This window comes from Poromitra crassiceps (assembly GCF_964638095.1).
Source record: "Poromitra crassiceps genome assembly, chromosome: 12".
NCBI lineage: Eukaryota > Metazoa > Chordata > Actinopteri > Beryciformes > Melamphaidae > Poromitra > Poromitra crassiceps.
Window position 1 is genome coordinate 16,724,697 of NC_139632.1, and position 15,459 is coordinate 16,740,155.

Below are 15,459 nucleotides of genomic sequence, written 5' to 3' on the forward strand. Positions count from 1 at the left end.
TCCACCAGGGGGGACAGAAATGTCACACAATCCCCGTCGCTGCTACTTCATGCGCGACACAAACATCTCTCACACTAATTAAAAACCAGAATGGAAAACAAGTCCCCGGACTCCCTCTGGTTACCATGGCGATTACCACAATGATGTCACATCGAGGTTTATCATCACATCGTTGAGGAGGGTACCTCGGTAGCAGTAGGCGTCGAACAGCGCCGTGGTGTCGGGGAAGCCGGTGCGGTTGGGGTTGTTGTAGACGGTCCGCACGCCGGGCTCGTCCCCGCCGCAGTTCCTCCGCGGGACGTTGATGGGGTAGCGGACGCTGCCGTCGGCCAGCCAGCCTGGGTCACACTGGTCCAGGCCGGCCTGCCAGGCCAGGTAGAGCTGCCCGGCCGTGGCTAACTGGGCTCCCAGGGAGTGGCAGTGGGTGGAGGCCGTGGCCAGGCTCAGCTTCTCTGGCAGCGAGGAGTGGAACACCTCACCTGGGAGGAGGAGGAGCAGGAGGAGGAGGAGGAGGAGGAGGAGGAGAGAGGAGGTGTTACAGCTGGAGAGTTTTTGGTTGGTTTGGCTGGGTAGCTTGTGTGTGTGTGTGTGTGTGTGTGTGTGTGTGTGTGTGTGTGTGTGTGTGTGTGTGTGTGTGTGTGTGTGTGTGTGTGTGTGTGTGTGTGTGTGTGTGTGTGTGTGTGTGTGTGTGTGTGTGTGTGTGTGTGTGTGCGTGCGTGCGGGTGCTTACATGTGTGCCTGTGACTCTTTTATTTTGCTTTGAAGGCAGTAAGAACTTTTTGCCATTTCTCCTTTCCTCCTTTGTCAACTCTTTGTATTTTGTGAAGGAAATACTGTACATGTACGAGGTAGAGGCTTGGAGTGGAGAGTTGAAAGAAAAGTTGTACTCGCCATGTACGTGAATGCACTGTATTTTCTGCATAAAACATCATTTCACAAATACAAATACAAAGCACAGATAAAGATTCTATAAAGACAAAAATGAGTTAGAAAGAGGGATCTGAGAGGAAGACAAGAACACTAGCAGTAACAGAAGGAGAAGTGGAAGGAGGGTTGAGATGGTGGATAAATTAGTGATGCATGATAGGGCTGGAGAGAGCAAGACGGAGGGCTTAAGAGGGCCGTACCGACTGCAAATCAGAAATAAAATTATATGATCAGATGTGCCGCTGGCAATGTAGTGAGTGATGAAAAATGATGGTGATATATATTAAAAAAAAAAGATGAAATGGAGGAGACAGTGAATGGAGAGAGCATATAGACAGAAGAACAGGCTTGATATGAGGAGGCAGGAGATTTATGAAGAGGGCAAGGCATGAAGTGGCTGATATATTGATGAATAGACAGAGATAGTGGGGTGGAGGGTGGAGGATGATATATTGATGAATAGACAGAGATAGTGGGGTGGAGGGTGGAGGATGATATAGTGATGAATAGACAGAGATAGTGGGGTGGAGGGTGGAGGACGATATATTGATGAATAGACAGAGATAGTGGGGTGGAGGGTGGAGGATGATATATTGATGAATAGACAGAGATAGTGGGGTGGAGGGTGGAGGATGATATAGTGATGAATAGACAGAGATAGTGGGGTGGAGGGTGGAGGACGATATATTGATGAATAGACAGAGATAGTGGGGTGGAGGGTGGAGGACGATATATTGATGAATAGACAGAGATAGTGGGGTGGAGGGTGGAGGATGATATATTGATGAATAGACAGAGATAGTGGGGTGGAGGGTGGAGGATGATATATTGATGCTGTTATATTGATGCTGATGATATATTGATGCTGAGAGAGATAGTGGGGTGGAGGGTGGAGGATGAGGAAGGGAACAACAGGAGAGGAGGACGAAGGGGAATGTGATTGTGTGAGTGATGTGTCAGAATATTGGCTGGGAATATTGATAACCGTTTAGAAGGTGCTACTAAATATTATATATGGCAGACCTGGGCCAAATACAAACTGCAGACACTTATGACTTGTTTTATCCTTCTACAGTAAGGTTGGCCAGATAGCCAGATGGTTTGGCACTGCTTTACCAGTGGCGTGCCAGGCCATTTTGACTGGGGTGGCCCAGGTGGGGCACAGATACTGTACAAGCAAGGGTGGCACTGAGTGATTTATGAAATGTCTTGAATTCATTCATGTATAGGGGGCATTACAGTACTACCTTGGAATATTGGAAAATCGTGAGTACATTAAATGGTGTCCACACCATTGGGTTGCCCCATATTCTGTAAAATGGCCCAATATTTCATGGCCGTTATACAACCACGCAGAGAAATCATTGAACCTAGACTGCATTCCAGTTGGCCAAAATGTCTCTTATGCTCCATCCTTTCATCTTTGACTGATCCAAAAATGAGCTGCCATCATTAAGGATGTTCCAAAGTTGTTAAAGGATGCATGAAGGAGAACATATCTCCTCGCCTCTAATGAGACGTGGCCGGAGGATACACAGGTGTATGTGGAAATAATGAGTGAAGATAATTGATGCTCATCTCCTTACTGTCAGGAATAAGTCGAAGAAAAAAAAAAGTACTATCAATAAAACCCACAGTTGTAAGAAGCCCAAACGATGATGTAATATATTCTCCAAAGAGTAATAGGTTTTCAATCTTTGCCTAACATTTGTTAAGCGCTATGTTAAATGTTCATTTGACAGGCCGGTTTGAGTTGTAGGATATAAAAGCTTGCCCTTAAACTTAAAGGCATAAGTAACAGAGCCGTCATAAATAAGGCTTAAGGCTTGTAGATGTGATTACAGGGACGGACGGGGAGGAGGAGACCTGACAGTTGATTAATAAGGCACGTCTCTTTCACGGGGACGTTCTCTGTCATTCAGGCAGACTCTGTTTTCATTCTGGTCATATTCACTCCCAGGACATGTGATGAGGCTGCCTAATGACTGAGCCATGAAAGCACATATTTCACATCAAGGCCGGCACATTTGTCTCTTGCTGGAATCGCTTCCTGTGGCGTCTCTGGGCGACCCGTTTGTCTGACGTGTTTGAAAACCTTGATGTGTCTCATTCTGTATTCATCTATCAGGTGGATTGTGTGTTTGTGTAGGTTGCCATGGAATTGATTAAACCTCATTATCAGTGCTTCATTTGCACATTATGCTCGAATACAAATAAAAAGAATAAACCTTTGGATCGTTGCTAATGAGATATCATATCAGTAATTGGGGAACCCAAAGTCGCAAAAAGGATAAAAGTTCCACAATAAATATTGAATAGGAATTTCTTTTTTTTTAGGTGTTAGAAATGGAAACGTTTCTATGTGGTTAAAGCATGAGCGTTAGAATAATTTAGACAGCTGTAATCCTCAGAGAAGGAGACACAGTACACTGAACGCTTCAAACGTCACTTCGTCGAGGACAGTCCGATTCACAGGACACGGTTCACTCGCTTCCTCTCCTCCCATGTTCTGCTCATCTCCCCCGTGACCTTTCACCCAGGAGTTGCGGAGGAGATGCGAGGAGAAACCTTTATGTAGTGGAATGTACCCAAACCCCCCCTCCCACACACACACACACACACACACACACACACACACACACACACACACACACACACACACACACACACACACACACACACACACAATGGCTGTTCACACGATTACAGATCCATCACCATGTTCAACAGCTGGCAACATTATACTGTAAGGCATAATTTGGCTTCTTTCAAACAGAAACCAAAAAAAGAGTAAAAAAATGACTTTGCTCAGTGAGCCAGGTTTTGTGTTCCATTCCATTTAGGTGTTCCAGTGCCAGGGCCCTCGTTAATGTTATTGGTTACACCTGCTTTACTTCCTGCTTTATCACCTCAAAAGGTTGCTGTGAAAAGGGCCTATTCATAGTATTCCCATTCCCATGATGTCACAATCATTTTCATACCAATGGCGCTACAATACACACAGCTCATTGGCTGGTTGTGTCACTTGATTGTAATCACCTGTTCATTGATTACAATCACCTGCTATTATTTTCCTACCAAGATGGCCGTGTGGTGATGTAACAGAATACTATCAATAGTAGAAATTTCCAAAAGACAGCCCTGCTTTGTGACGCTCACTTTTCTTTTGCTTTGTGAATGAAGCTCATAAGTCATGCAGTTTCTCCCTGTTCTGTCATCATTTTCAAAAGCATTCCCCCTGCCACATTCAATAGTTTTGCCGTTTTTGTGACAGATACACCTGGAATTCTTTGGCCTCATGTTGCTTTGAAGACTGAACTCACATGATAAAAGTGCCAATTGTCTTCTAATGCTGAGTCTGACACATCCTCCTAATTGGCAGTCAGCTCAATGTGACTCACCTGTGTAGCTGCCTTTGTAATTATAATTGAGTTACTTCAGGGTTCAAGTCCGTTTTCATATGGCGCTTCTGTTATGTTGTATTATACCATGGTCTGGGTGAATACTCCTTTCTGATTGGCCTGCAGGTGTGTATTAAAACCGTATAATGCACACATAGTCCGGCTCAAGTCTAATCACATGTTGTAAATTAATCCGCTCTCCAACCTGCACAGCTGTTTAATCAAGCAGCACAGTAAACGTCATTCAACTCACTATCTCAGCTTCTAGGAGCTGAGCGGACTATAGCTTCCCTGCACCATACCCGGCTCGTATCCAAGGTTTGTCCTCTTTACTGGAACAGCAAACAACGTTTCCATTGCATGAGAAGCCGACGGGATGGTTACGCTTGTTCCAGGTATTAGTCGGTTCCCCAAGTGTTGCTAGGTAAACAGAGTTAGCGAGGAGTTTGACGCGGAAGTAGGCTATATCAGGCTGTATACCTAGCGAAAAACGTATGATTTTGATTGCTAAACTTGCACCAAAAATTTGCGAATGCTTTTATTTTATATTGTTGGCAAATGACCATGGTATAAGCGGGATAATCAACTCCTAGGTGTGCATTAGACTATGTCAATGCTCTTACCTGTGGCGTCGGGTAGCTATTCGCCTCCACGTCGTGCATTAAAATCGTATAATGCACACCTAGTCGTTGATTATCCCTTACTTATACAGTCCTGTCTCCCTCCCTCTCACTTGCACCAGTTCTCCTCCCCTCTCCCCCTCCGTCTCGCATCCCGCCTCTTCCTCTCTGTGCTAACAGAGAATGAAGGCCTGCTCACAGCATCCTATAGGACCACAGACCCAGGGCTTAGAGGACCCATGCGTGACTAAACCTAAATAGATGGTTGGAGCTCTGGACTCCTACTGTACCTTGCAGCTGCTTAGCAAAGCAGTAGACATCAAACAGCTCATCAGGGGACCTATTGCCGTAGTTACGAACTCCAGGTGAGTCCTCACGGTCGCCATAGCAACCAGGCCGGGGTGACTGGATGGGATACCTGTGGAGGTGAGAGACAGATAGAGATAAGACAGAGAGAGAGAGAGAGGGATGGGAGAGATAGAGAGAGAGATGGAGGGAGAGAGAGAGAGAGATATTGTACTATACTGGCCAGAGACAAACCACCCCAGGGACGAGTCTGTATTCTCACGCATGCAAAATAAGGTGCAAACCAAACACTTAATCATTTTGTGCCCTGAATACAATGATTTGAAAGATGTCTTCTTCTTAGAGATTACCCAAATATATTTGCCAAAGAATAACAAAATACATACATGAATATCACCCTTCCCACAGGGTGCATTGCCATAGTCTGGTATGCCGCGACAGCAGCAAAATTCATAATTATATCACCACAACCCGAGGACAACTAAAGAGCGATTGAGTAGATATCTGTTTAAATGACTCGTTTTGCCTTCAGTGTGAGTTTCACACAATAATTAATCCAACCGTTTGATTTGAAATTGTTTTTAAAAATGGCTTTTTGATGTTCTGACATTATAAAAAAAAATCCAATAAAGCACAAATGAGAGAGAGAGAGAGACAGAGGGAGAGACACACAGAGAGCGAGAGAGAGAGAGGCAGGGAGTCAAGGAGAGGTTAAAATAATCAGAAATTCCTTCCGCGGCGGCATGCCTTTGGGGGCTGAGAAAACAGCGATCTATATTCTGGCTCCAACTGTGCAATTATTCCACAAGTACATTGATTCCAACAGCACCAGGGCACAGGCAAAGAGGCTGATTAAGAGATTATGCCGGGCATACAGAGATTTGTGAAGGACTAGGCATAGACACACACATGACACACACACACACACACACACACACACACACACACACACAAACACAAACATGCATGCAAAGTAAACACACAAGACGGCACACACAGATCTCAACACACAGTGCGTCTCATATTGCAACCTGTTTTCCTCAGAGTATAACAAAAGAACTACGCCTCCCAATATCTCCCTGCCATTGTCTCTCTCTCTCTCTCTCTCTCTCTCTCTCTCTCTCTCTCTCTCTCTCTCTCTCTCTCTCTCTCTCTCTCTCTCTCTCTCTCTCATGCTTGGTGGCTGATGAAGCGATAGCTGATGTCTGTATTTTTTCAAGGTATTAATTGGACATTTTCCTCGCGGCTGATGTGCAGTCACCGAGCCTCCTGGATCCCGACCAATTAGATCGCTCCCCAGTGAGAACAACAGCAAGGAAGGAAGGAAGGAAGGAAGGAAGGAGAGAAAGAAGTGGGGAAGGAAGCTGTGCCCCCAGGGTTGAGAGAAACTGTCAATAAGACAACAGTCAGTCTGCTGGGCTACTGTAGTAACAGTGATTTGAAATGTAGTAGTGTAGATACTGTATGCAGACCACTGCTGAGACACGAGCTCTGACCGGCCCGGGGTGGCAAGCTGAAACAGAGGCAGCAAGCAGCCTGACAGACAGCTCAGAGAGGGCAGATGTATTAGTGCCATTTCCAATGTGCAAACAAGCAATTAGATCCAATTATATCCGGTAATTGTGTGTTTATAAAAACCTCCAAAAAGAGCAAAAATGATTTTCCCATTATTATTATTATTATATATTCTACTTCATACTTCTACTTCAGGAAGTTTTTTGCTTTATGCATTTTGATTGTGGATTCAACATAGCAAGCTGATCGTAAACACTGCTGAGAGAAAACGTACAGCCTCAGTCTCTGCTAATTACGGTTTAGTCCGAGACTTGCAGACGCAGTTGTTGTAAAAGTAGCTTATATATATTTTTTTAGTTACTGTATGGAACAATGAGTCAGGGCCTGTGGTTGCACTATTGCTGTTCCCCTGAGTTCAAGTTCTGTTCTCTTTTCAGCTATCATAAGGTACAAGAAATCAGCTCCCAGTATAGCTGACTGAGAAACACTACTTTTTGTGCTACACCGTGCTGCTCTGTTCCTCTTCATTACTAGAGGACAAAGTTTGAGAAAGGAGAGGCTTAAACAGCTTCTCCAACAACTAACAGGAGACGGATGCAGGATGGAAGCGTGCCTGGGGATTTCTCCAATGGGCTAGTGCTGCGTATTATATAACGGATAGTTTCATTAGTCAAAGAAGCACTCGAACTATAATGCTAATTCTCATAAAGAAACAGCTAGTTGTGCTTGATTGGTTGCTATGGCCAACTGTCGCGGCAACCAGGGGGCTCGTTAACGAATCTTTTGAATTCCTGATTGTCTTTCTCAACACCAACATTGCTAATCCAACGCTGAATCGGCTTTGGAGCTAGCTGCGTGTGAAAACTTACCGTACAGTCTGGTCGGACAGCCAGCCGGCGTCACAGTTATCGTAGCCGTCAGCGAAGGTGGCCTGGAGTTGGCCCGGCGAGGCGATGACCGCTGAGTTCTCCATGCACACCCTATTGGCGTCGGGGAAGGACAGGGCATAGCGGTCATGAGGGGCCCGGTAGTGGAAAACCACACCTGGAGGAGAGAGAGAGAGAGAGAGAGAGAGAGAAAGAGAGAGAGAGATGGGACGTGATATAAGTAGGGAGTGGAGTGTACGCCAGAGAGTAATATTCTCATTTTATGAACCGCAACCTTGTGTTGCAAACATGGAAATAATTCTGATCCATAACCTTGAGCCATTAAAACATGAACAGGGACATGGAGACACGTAAAGCCACGGCCCTTTTAGACAGCATCATCGTGTACTAACAACGCTCCATCTGGGCAGGAGGAAACAACAGCAAGCGGGTTCAACAGCCTCCATACGTGAGCCTCATCTGCATCAGACAGACAGCCAGCTTATCATCACATCACAGAGATGTTGCCCTTGGATACAGTGTACGACAAACAGTGGCAATGTTTATTGTACTGCTTTAGCAGTAAACACACAATGTCACCCTGCTGCCTATCACCCGCACACAGCCTGTCTCCGAATGAGAGAGAGAGAGAGAGAGAGAGAGAGAGAGAGGGAGACTGTGAAAGGAGGGAATAGCTTTTGAAGTGTCCATCTCACGTTCCTTCACCTCCCACCTGCCTGCCAGTCAGCCGGCTCTGCTCCCAAGAGAAGCAGCCAGTTACATGAAAGCCAGTGGGTGTCTGGCTGCTAACATGGCTCCTTTATCTTCCACGGCGTTGTGTGTGGGAGAGTGACAGAGACTCCTCCGGGATGGAGGGGGTGGGGGGGGGGGATCCTGGACTATGGGTGCAGGAAGCAAGCAAAACCAAGTGGGTGTGTTTTTTTTTCTCCCTCACACATAAATGATACGCACATGCATGAAAGTATGAATGCGCGCGTGCACACAATCTCCCTATTCCCGGCAGTGCGTCCAGCCGTTCTGTCATCCCAGTCTCATTCTCCGTTGCTCCACTTCACAGAAATGTGGAGCAGGAATCCTCTCTTCCATTTCTTTTCCCTCTCTTTCCCTCTCTTCTCCCTGTTTCTACGTGTTTCCATGCGTTCTCCTCTGAGGCAGTGGGATCCAGGCCAGACAGAGATGCTACATTAGCTGGCTGGCTAACACATCCGCTGGAGAGACGGATGGCTTTCCTCTCCGGGCGGGAAAACCCGCTCCCATTCCACAGGAGGAGGGCTGCATCTCAATACCTCATGTCTCTATTTATACCCTGCTGCATCTTCACACGCTCCTGCACAGCCTCCCGGGAGGGACACAGCATGGCACCCGTTTGTGGGTAGGCCCAAAGCTTGATAAATGAGCGATGCCCTCATTAGAAGACTGTCAAAGAAATACACGCAGCAGTAGGTGACCTTTGACCCCTTGCTTAGTACTCCACTCTGCATTATAACATATATCATATCACTTGCTTGTGCACAGAGGTATGCCGGCACTGGGGTAAATGTGGGCTTCAACTGTGGGAATCTAGGGCGTCTGGGTGGTGCACTGGTAGATTCCCTGCCTACCAACGCGAGGGTCGCAGGTTCAAGCCCCCGTGTTACCTCCGGCTTGGTCGGGGGTCCATACAGGCACGATTGGCCGTGTCTGCGGGTGGGAAGCCGGATTAGGGATATGTGTCCTGGTCGCTGCCCTAGTGCCTCCCCTGATCGGTCGGGGCGCCTGTTCGGGGGGAGGGAAGTTGGAGGGAATAGCGTGATCCTCCCACACGCTACTCACGTACAGTAACTCCTCGCTGTCAGGTGAAAGTACGACTGCACATGTACTGTATCGGAGGAAGCATGTGCCACTATACAACTCAAGAAGGGGGGGATCTGAAAACACTTGATTAAAGAAAAAGTAAATGGATCTGTATATTTTCAATACATGAATATATTTTCACTACATGAGCCCATAAGATGCTTGCATACCTTTGAAATAGTTTAAGGTTGGTGACTACTAAGAACCTGGCTAAAAGTAAAACAAAAAACAAAAAAACAAAAAAACAAAACAGCCTTCCATTATGGCTTTCACCATGTAAGAGTGCTTGATATATCTATTGTCCCCTCACCAGTTAACCGCAGCCAACCATATCTCAATGGCTGACACGCAGAATCAATGGCACCTCGTTCTAATTGGCGGGACAGAGGCAATTGACCGGTCAATATGTGCCGAGAGAAGGAAAGAAAGAAAGAAGGACAAGACAGGAAGGGGAGGGAGGGAGACAAGACAGGGAGCAAGAAAGAGAGAGAGAGCAAGAGAGAGAGAGAGAGAGAGAGAGAGAGAGAGAGAGAGAGAGAGAGAGAGAGAGAGAGAGAGAGAGAGAGAGGGAGAGAGAGAGAACTGAAAGACGAGATGGAGATCGAGAGGAAGGAAATCTCATCAGGGCTTCGACACACACAAATGAGTGTATGAGAAGAAGAGCCCTGTGGATTAATATGATATTGATATAGCTGAGCAATATCAATACCCGCTAATTAATACGTTAAGCACTCGGTAGAGTTCCTGCGAGGAGGGCTGTGGTCTGCCATGTAGCGTGACCGCCAATTAGGGCTAAGCCCTGGAGATGGCTTCTCCTCGACGGACACGTAATTGGTTTCTTTCGGAAGGAGTGGTTTTCATAGCGTGTTAATCGACTGGCCGAGAGAGGGAGGAGGGCAGGGTCTCCCGAGCATAGTGCCAGGGGTCTCACTCACTACCTACAAAGTGCTCTTATGGAGAAAGATGAGGTGCTTCGCGCGCCCACAAAACCCAGATAGCATCCTCCCTGACGTAATTATGGAGACACAGTGGGCCATAGGAATGCGAGTGCACATACTCGCATGCACACGCACACTGAAACACACACACACACACACACACACACACACACACATAAACACACACACACACACACAACACACACACATGGCTTATATGTAGGTAATGGAGTAGAGGCTATATCAGTTTTGTTCTCAATGGGAGATGACGTAGCCAACGTATTGTACTGTGCAGTATCTGGGCAAGAGAATGAGGCTACTGGGCTTTTAGAGTGCAGCGGCGCTGACGTTAGCAACATTAGCAAGGATTTGTGGCGAGCGGCAGGACAATGTACAGCGGCTAATGCAGTGTGTGAATCCCCTGTAGTCATTACGGTAATAGCCAATTATTAAAAATAGCTAGTGACCTGGAAAGAATCTGATGATGGCTCTGCACAGAAAATGCTTTGACGTGGTAATTATGCTTATAATAATACAGTTCGCTACCTCTGGGTGGCTCGACAATATCACAAGTCCAAGCATGCGCGTCCTGCACAAAAATAATACACTAAATGGTTAGCTCATTTAGTCCAGCCACATGAGAGCCAGAGGAGTAGCACTATCTAATAATAGTGTACAGTACACTGCTGGCTTTGAATACCTCATTGCTTTCATTGCATGAACGGCACCTGAGGTCAACAATGTTTTATATGTTCTAGTTTCCTCACCGCCCCCCATCAGGTATTTTACATGGACAGTAAACAAGCCTGGGTGTAATTGGCTGCGTTAACTTGATATGGAAAACAGAGTCATTACTATTCATAGTGGCAGAGTTTGGGAGCAACTAGGGAGCTGTACACAGCCAGAAAAGTGGATTGTTGTTTCTCTGGGACTGTAATTTGGGTGGGTAGAAAGATGAGTAGGAGTCATAATAACAACTGGGGCGTGTTATGTCTAATTACCTGGTACTGTATGCCACCACGCCATAGTAGGATCAGGTTTTCAATAAGATGATACTGAATCATAACAATAATATACATTATGAGGGTATCTACAGTCTCTCTCCTGCTCTCTTTCCCCCTCTTTTTATTCCAGTAATTAATTATTGGCAGGGTGTTATGGTATTAAAGGATGGCTTTACCGATAATCAACCCACTTTGTATCATATATAATCTCGGTAATATAAGCACATGGGCAGTGTTTACCTTCTCTCTCCGTTCTCCTCATGGAGAAAAATCCTCCTGCAGAAACTCCGCCCCCGCGAGCTGCAAGTCATTAAGGCTCGTTAAGGCTCTCCATGCATTCTCCGTGGATGTGCGCATACTTAACAAATAAAAAATAAACAATAACAGCCGCCCTCGCAGCAGTTTCCGCGTCTCGAGCAGAACTTCCGCAGCTCCGTTGTGACGTAAAACGCGTCACAACGGGGCGCTTTGCCAGAGGAGAAAATGGGAGTAAGTAAGTAAATAACTAATTAAGTAAAACTTTATTTATATAAGACCCTTCTCAACACGGATGCACAGAGTGCTTTACAGTGATTTAAAAGAAGACATAAAATACAGAAAATAGGACATAAAAACACAGCAAGCAGAATAAACTTTGAGAGATAAATAAACAGGGAGATCTCCGTGAGGAAAACAGAGAGAGAAGGTAAACACTGCCCATGTGCTTATATTACTGAGATTATTAATGAGACAAAGTGGGTTGATTATCGGTAAAGCCATCCTTAAAAAGAAATGCTAATTGATAAGCTCATCATAATTAGGCTAACTGACAGAAAGACGGGTAATGTTGTAACTCAGAACAGCTCTTGGTCAATGTTACTGTCACTGTCCCTCAGGCTATAACATGCTGATACATACTGAGCAGCTTGGCTGGTGCTGGCTGCCTCCCCAAGGAAGACTGAGGGAGGTATCAGTGTTTTCTTTGTCTGTTCAGCCATGGTGTGCTGCACAACTACCCACGTCTTCTCTTCATTCCAAACAAACCAGTGGTGCTGCTGCTGCTGGAGACGTGGAACACATCTAAACCAGGTGTTTCAAACAGATAACGATGATGATCATGTTTTCATGAACTGGCTACAGTATATAGGCTGAAATCACTGAGTGTGTTTACGTGCACACTAATAAACCGATCATTATCTGATTTAGGGAGTTACCAGATTATTCAAGTGGTCGTGTAAACAGCATAGTCTGATATGCTTTATTGGATTATGAGAAATCCGATAGACACACCTAGCTTTTTGCATCATCTGTTTCAATCAGTGCATGGGCCAATCTCAATGTCCACATAAAATATGAAGCTATATCTCTGGATTCTTGAGATCCATTAATTTCTACTACCGAGACATATGAAGTACGTATGAAGTGCAGCTTGGTATACAACAAATGGATAGGCTTGCAGGTAGAGTTTCTTACTTTACAGTACTAAGCCTTTGTTCACAACCAGGTGCTTAACATAAGCAGAGCTTGAAGCTTGAGGCATGCTGAACCTGAGCTCACCAGAAGCCCTCTCTTTTCCACTTCCAGCCCCTGGCCCAGTTGCACAAAGCACCTTAGGTTAAGATTTCCCTTAGGGTCAGAGTTAAGGTGTCCATAAAATAGAATCGGCTGCACAAAACACCCTTAAATCTTGTGCTTATGTTTTCCTTTAAATGTCTAACCTTATGGAGAAGATTTAAGGGTGTTGTGTGCAGCCGATTCTATTTTATGGACACCTTAACTCGGACCCTAAGGGAAATCTTAACCTAAGGTGCTTTGTGCAACTGGGCCCTGCAGAGCTTTACTCACAGCTGCAGTGCAAGTATTGTTTGTACCTGTAACATCCAGGGGAACTATGTCCTGTACCTGTGACATCCAGGGGAACTGTGTCCTGTTCGTCGTTGATGCCCACCACCACCTCACAGCGGTACAGACCAGAGTCGCTGGAACGCAGGCCGCTCAGAGCAAGGCTGGCGTTGTAGCGGTTGTCGTGGTAACCGGGCAGCGTTACACGACCCTGGAAGGCCTTCTTCACCTGAGGGAGGAGGGGAAGCAATGAATGAGGAAGAGGAGGGAGGAAAGGAAGAGCTGAGTCACAAAGGTGAAAGTCACATAAACACCTGTGGTAAATCTATGCAAACCCACTGATTTGCATTGAAACCGAGCCCTTCGGCGCTTACCTTGACCACATTGTCTTTGGCCACCAGGACCGACTGCTCCTTCTGCAGGCCGTCGGAGCCTCTCTGGCCCCACACCTTGGTCCACTTGATCCTGGGGGGCTCGTGCGACGGACTCGCGCTGGGGCGCAGCGTGAAGAGACAGGGGAGCAGGACCATTTTGGACAACTCCTCACTGATGGTCTGGTGGGTCACCTTCCGCATGTTCACCACCGCGTTTGCATGGGCTACACCTGAGGAGAGGACAGGAGACAAGAAGAACATTCAAATTCTAAAACACCTTTATTTTGACAAGTCCAGCTAAGAACAGAGACACTTGCAATCATTCTTGTGGAAGAAAACGCGTGCTTTCCTTCATCTGTTTCTTACATTCCATCTGATCCTCCTTTCTGTAGAGTAATTGGCAAAGCACAGAGGCTTATTCCGTTTCATTGATTATTGGTCATTGATCTGGGAGAGCATTACTGTGCTACCTGGAGAGTGGAAGGCAGGGCTATAGGGGAGATATTAAAACTCCTTGGATTGGTCGCACGAATGTTACCACCATCAAAATAAGTTGAGAGAATGGTTATCTTTATAACATATTCAACATATTCATATTATCCGTGGAGCACACTCTGGAGATTACTGGCATCAACATTTTATATTCTGCAATGTTCTATCACATCTTTCATTACTATCTTCTGTCCCTACCAATTTAAAAAGGAACCTTGAAGTGAACCTGTATTTATGTAGCCACCAACCTGACTGTACAAATTGCAGGCATCACATAACGAGAGAGTTCCGCCCTTACAAAACAGCAAGTGAGGTTTTCATCTGCTGTTTTCAGCTACAGTACGGTGATCCAACTACTGTACACAGTGTGAATGAGATGTACCTGAAGAGCATGACACCTCATCGGACCCTTTTCTATTGCTTTACTCAAACTCGTTAGGTCAGACCAGGGTACAGAGAGAGAGAGAGAGAGAGAGAGAGACACACAGAGAGAGACACACACAGAGAGACAGAGAGAGAGAGAGAGAGAGAGAGAGACACACAGAGAGACACACAGAGACACACAGAGAGAGAGAGAGAGAGAGAGAGAGAGAGAGAGAGAGAGAGAGAGAGAGAGAGAGAGAGAGAGAGAGAGAGAGAGAGGATTCAGTGGAGATTGACAGAATCAACCAGCGGCTGAAACTGATTAAAGTTTCATAAATCTCCAGAAATGAGAAATCTCATTTAAACCTCATTGTAAACTCTTTCGATCAGCAAGCCTCTTTTATAAAAGCCCTAATTAGGAAATACGGATCTGTCAGAAAGAAGGAGATCATTTGGAACAGTGCCAGCAGGAAAACCATACGTTCAAATCCACTTGTTCTATTGAACAGGTGGACAAAGTGTAATCTCAAGCTGTTATGCAGGAGTGAAAGCAAGAAAAGGCGCGTCTTGCTCGGGTGGAACAGACAGAGCGGCCGAGCGGTGAACAAAATGAGCCATTAGCCATTTTCATTAGCGTCAGTTTCCTTTGCGCACCTTCGGTCCTGCTCCAGTTTGGTGTGATTGGATCTCATGTTAAAGCATACAGGTCCTGCTCCAGTTTGGTGTGATTGGATCTGATGTGAACACATACGCTGTGTGAGCAGCCCAGCCCCTCCTGTCTGCGCGCTAATGAAATTGCAGATTGGAGGAATGGCGTTTCTTCCAGCGATCACAGGCACGCTGCGGGGCGAGTGACTAAATCTTTCATTTTTCTCTCTATCTGCTTCACTCCCTCCCTCCATCTCTCTCTCCCTCCCTCCCTCCCTCCCTCCCTCCCTCTCCCTTCCTTCTCCCTCACGGTGTGGCCACCAGCCAGCT

At 46.0% G+C, this 15,459-nt stretch overlaps 1 protein-coding gene across 1 annotated transcript in view; it reads right to left on the minus strand.

Annotated features, from left to right (window-relative positions):
- ncanb (neurocan b) overlaps positions 1-15,459 on the minus strand; it is a gene marked incomplete at both ends in the record, with an annotated part of 109,052 nt that overhangs the window by 80,823 nt on the left and 12,770 nt on the right. Inside the window, 5 exons of the mRNA XM_083647236.1 lie at positions 186-479; positions 5,239-5,366; positions 7,639-7,813; positions 13,313-13,481; positions 13,627-13,856. Of these exons, the coding sequence (XP_083503362.1) occupies positions 186-479; positions 5,239-5,366; positions 7,639-7,813; positions 13,313-13,481; positions 13,627-13,856 (996 nt within the window). The remainder of the gene's footprint in view (positions 1-185; positions 480-5,238; positions 5,367-7,638; positions 7,814-13,312; positions 13,482-13,626; positions 13,857-15,459) is intronic.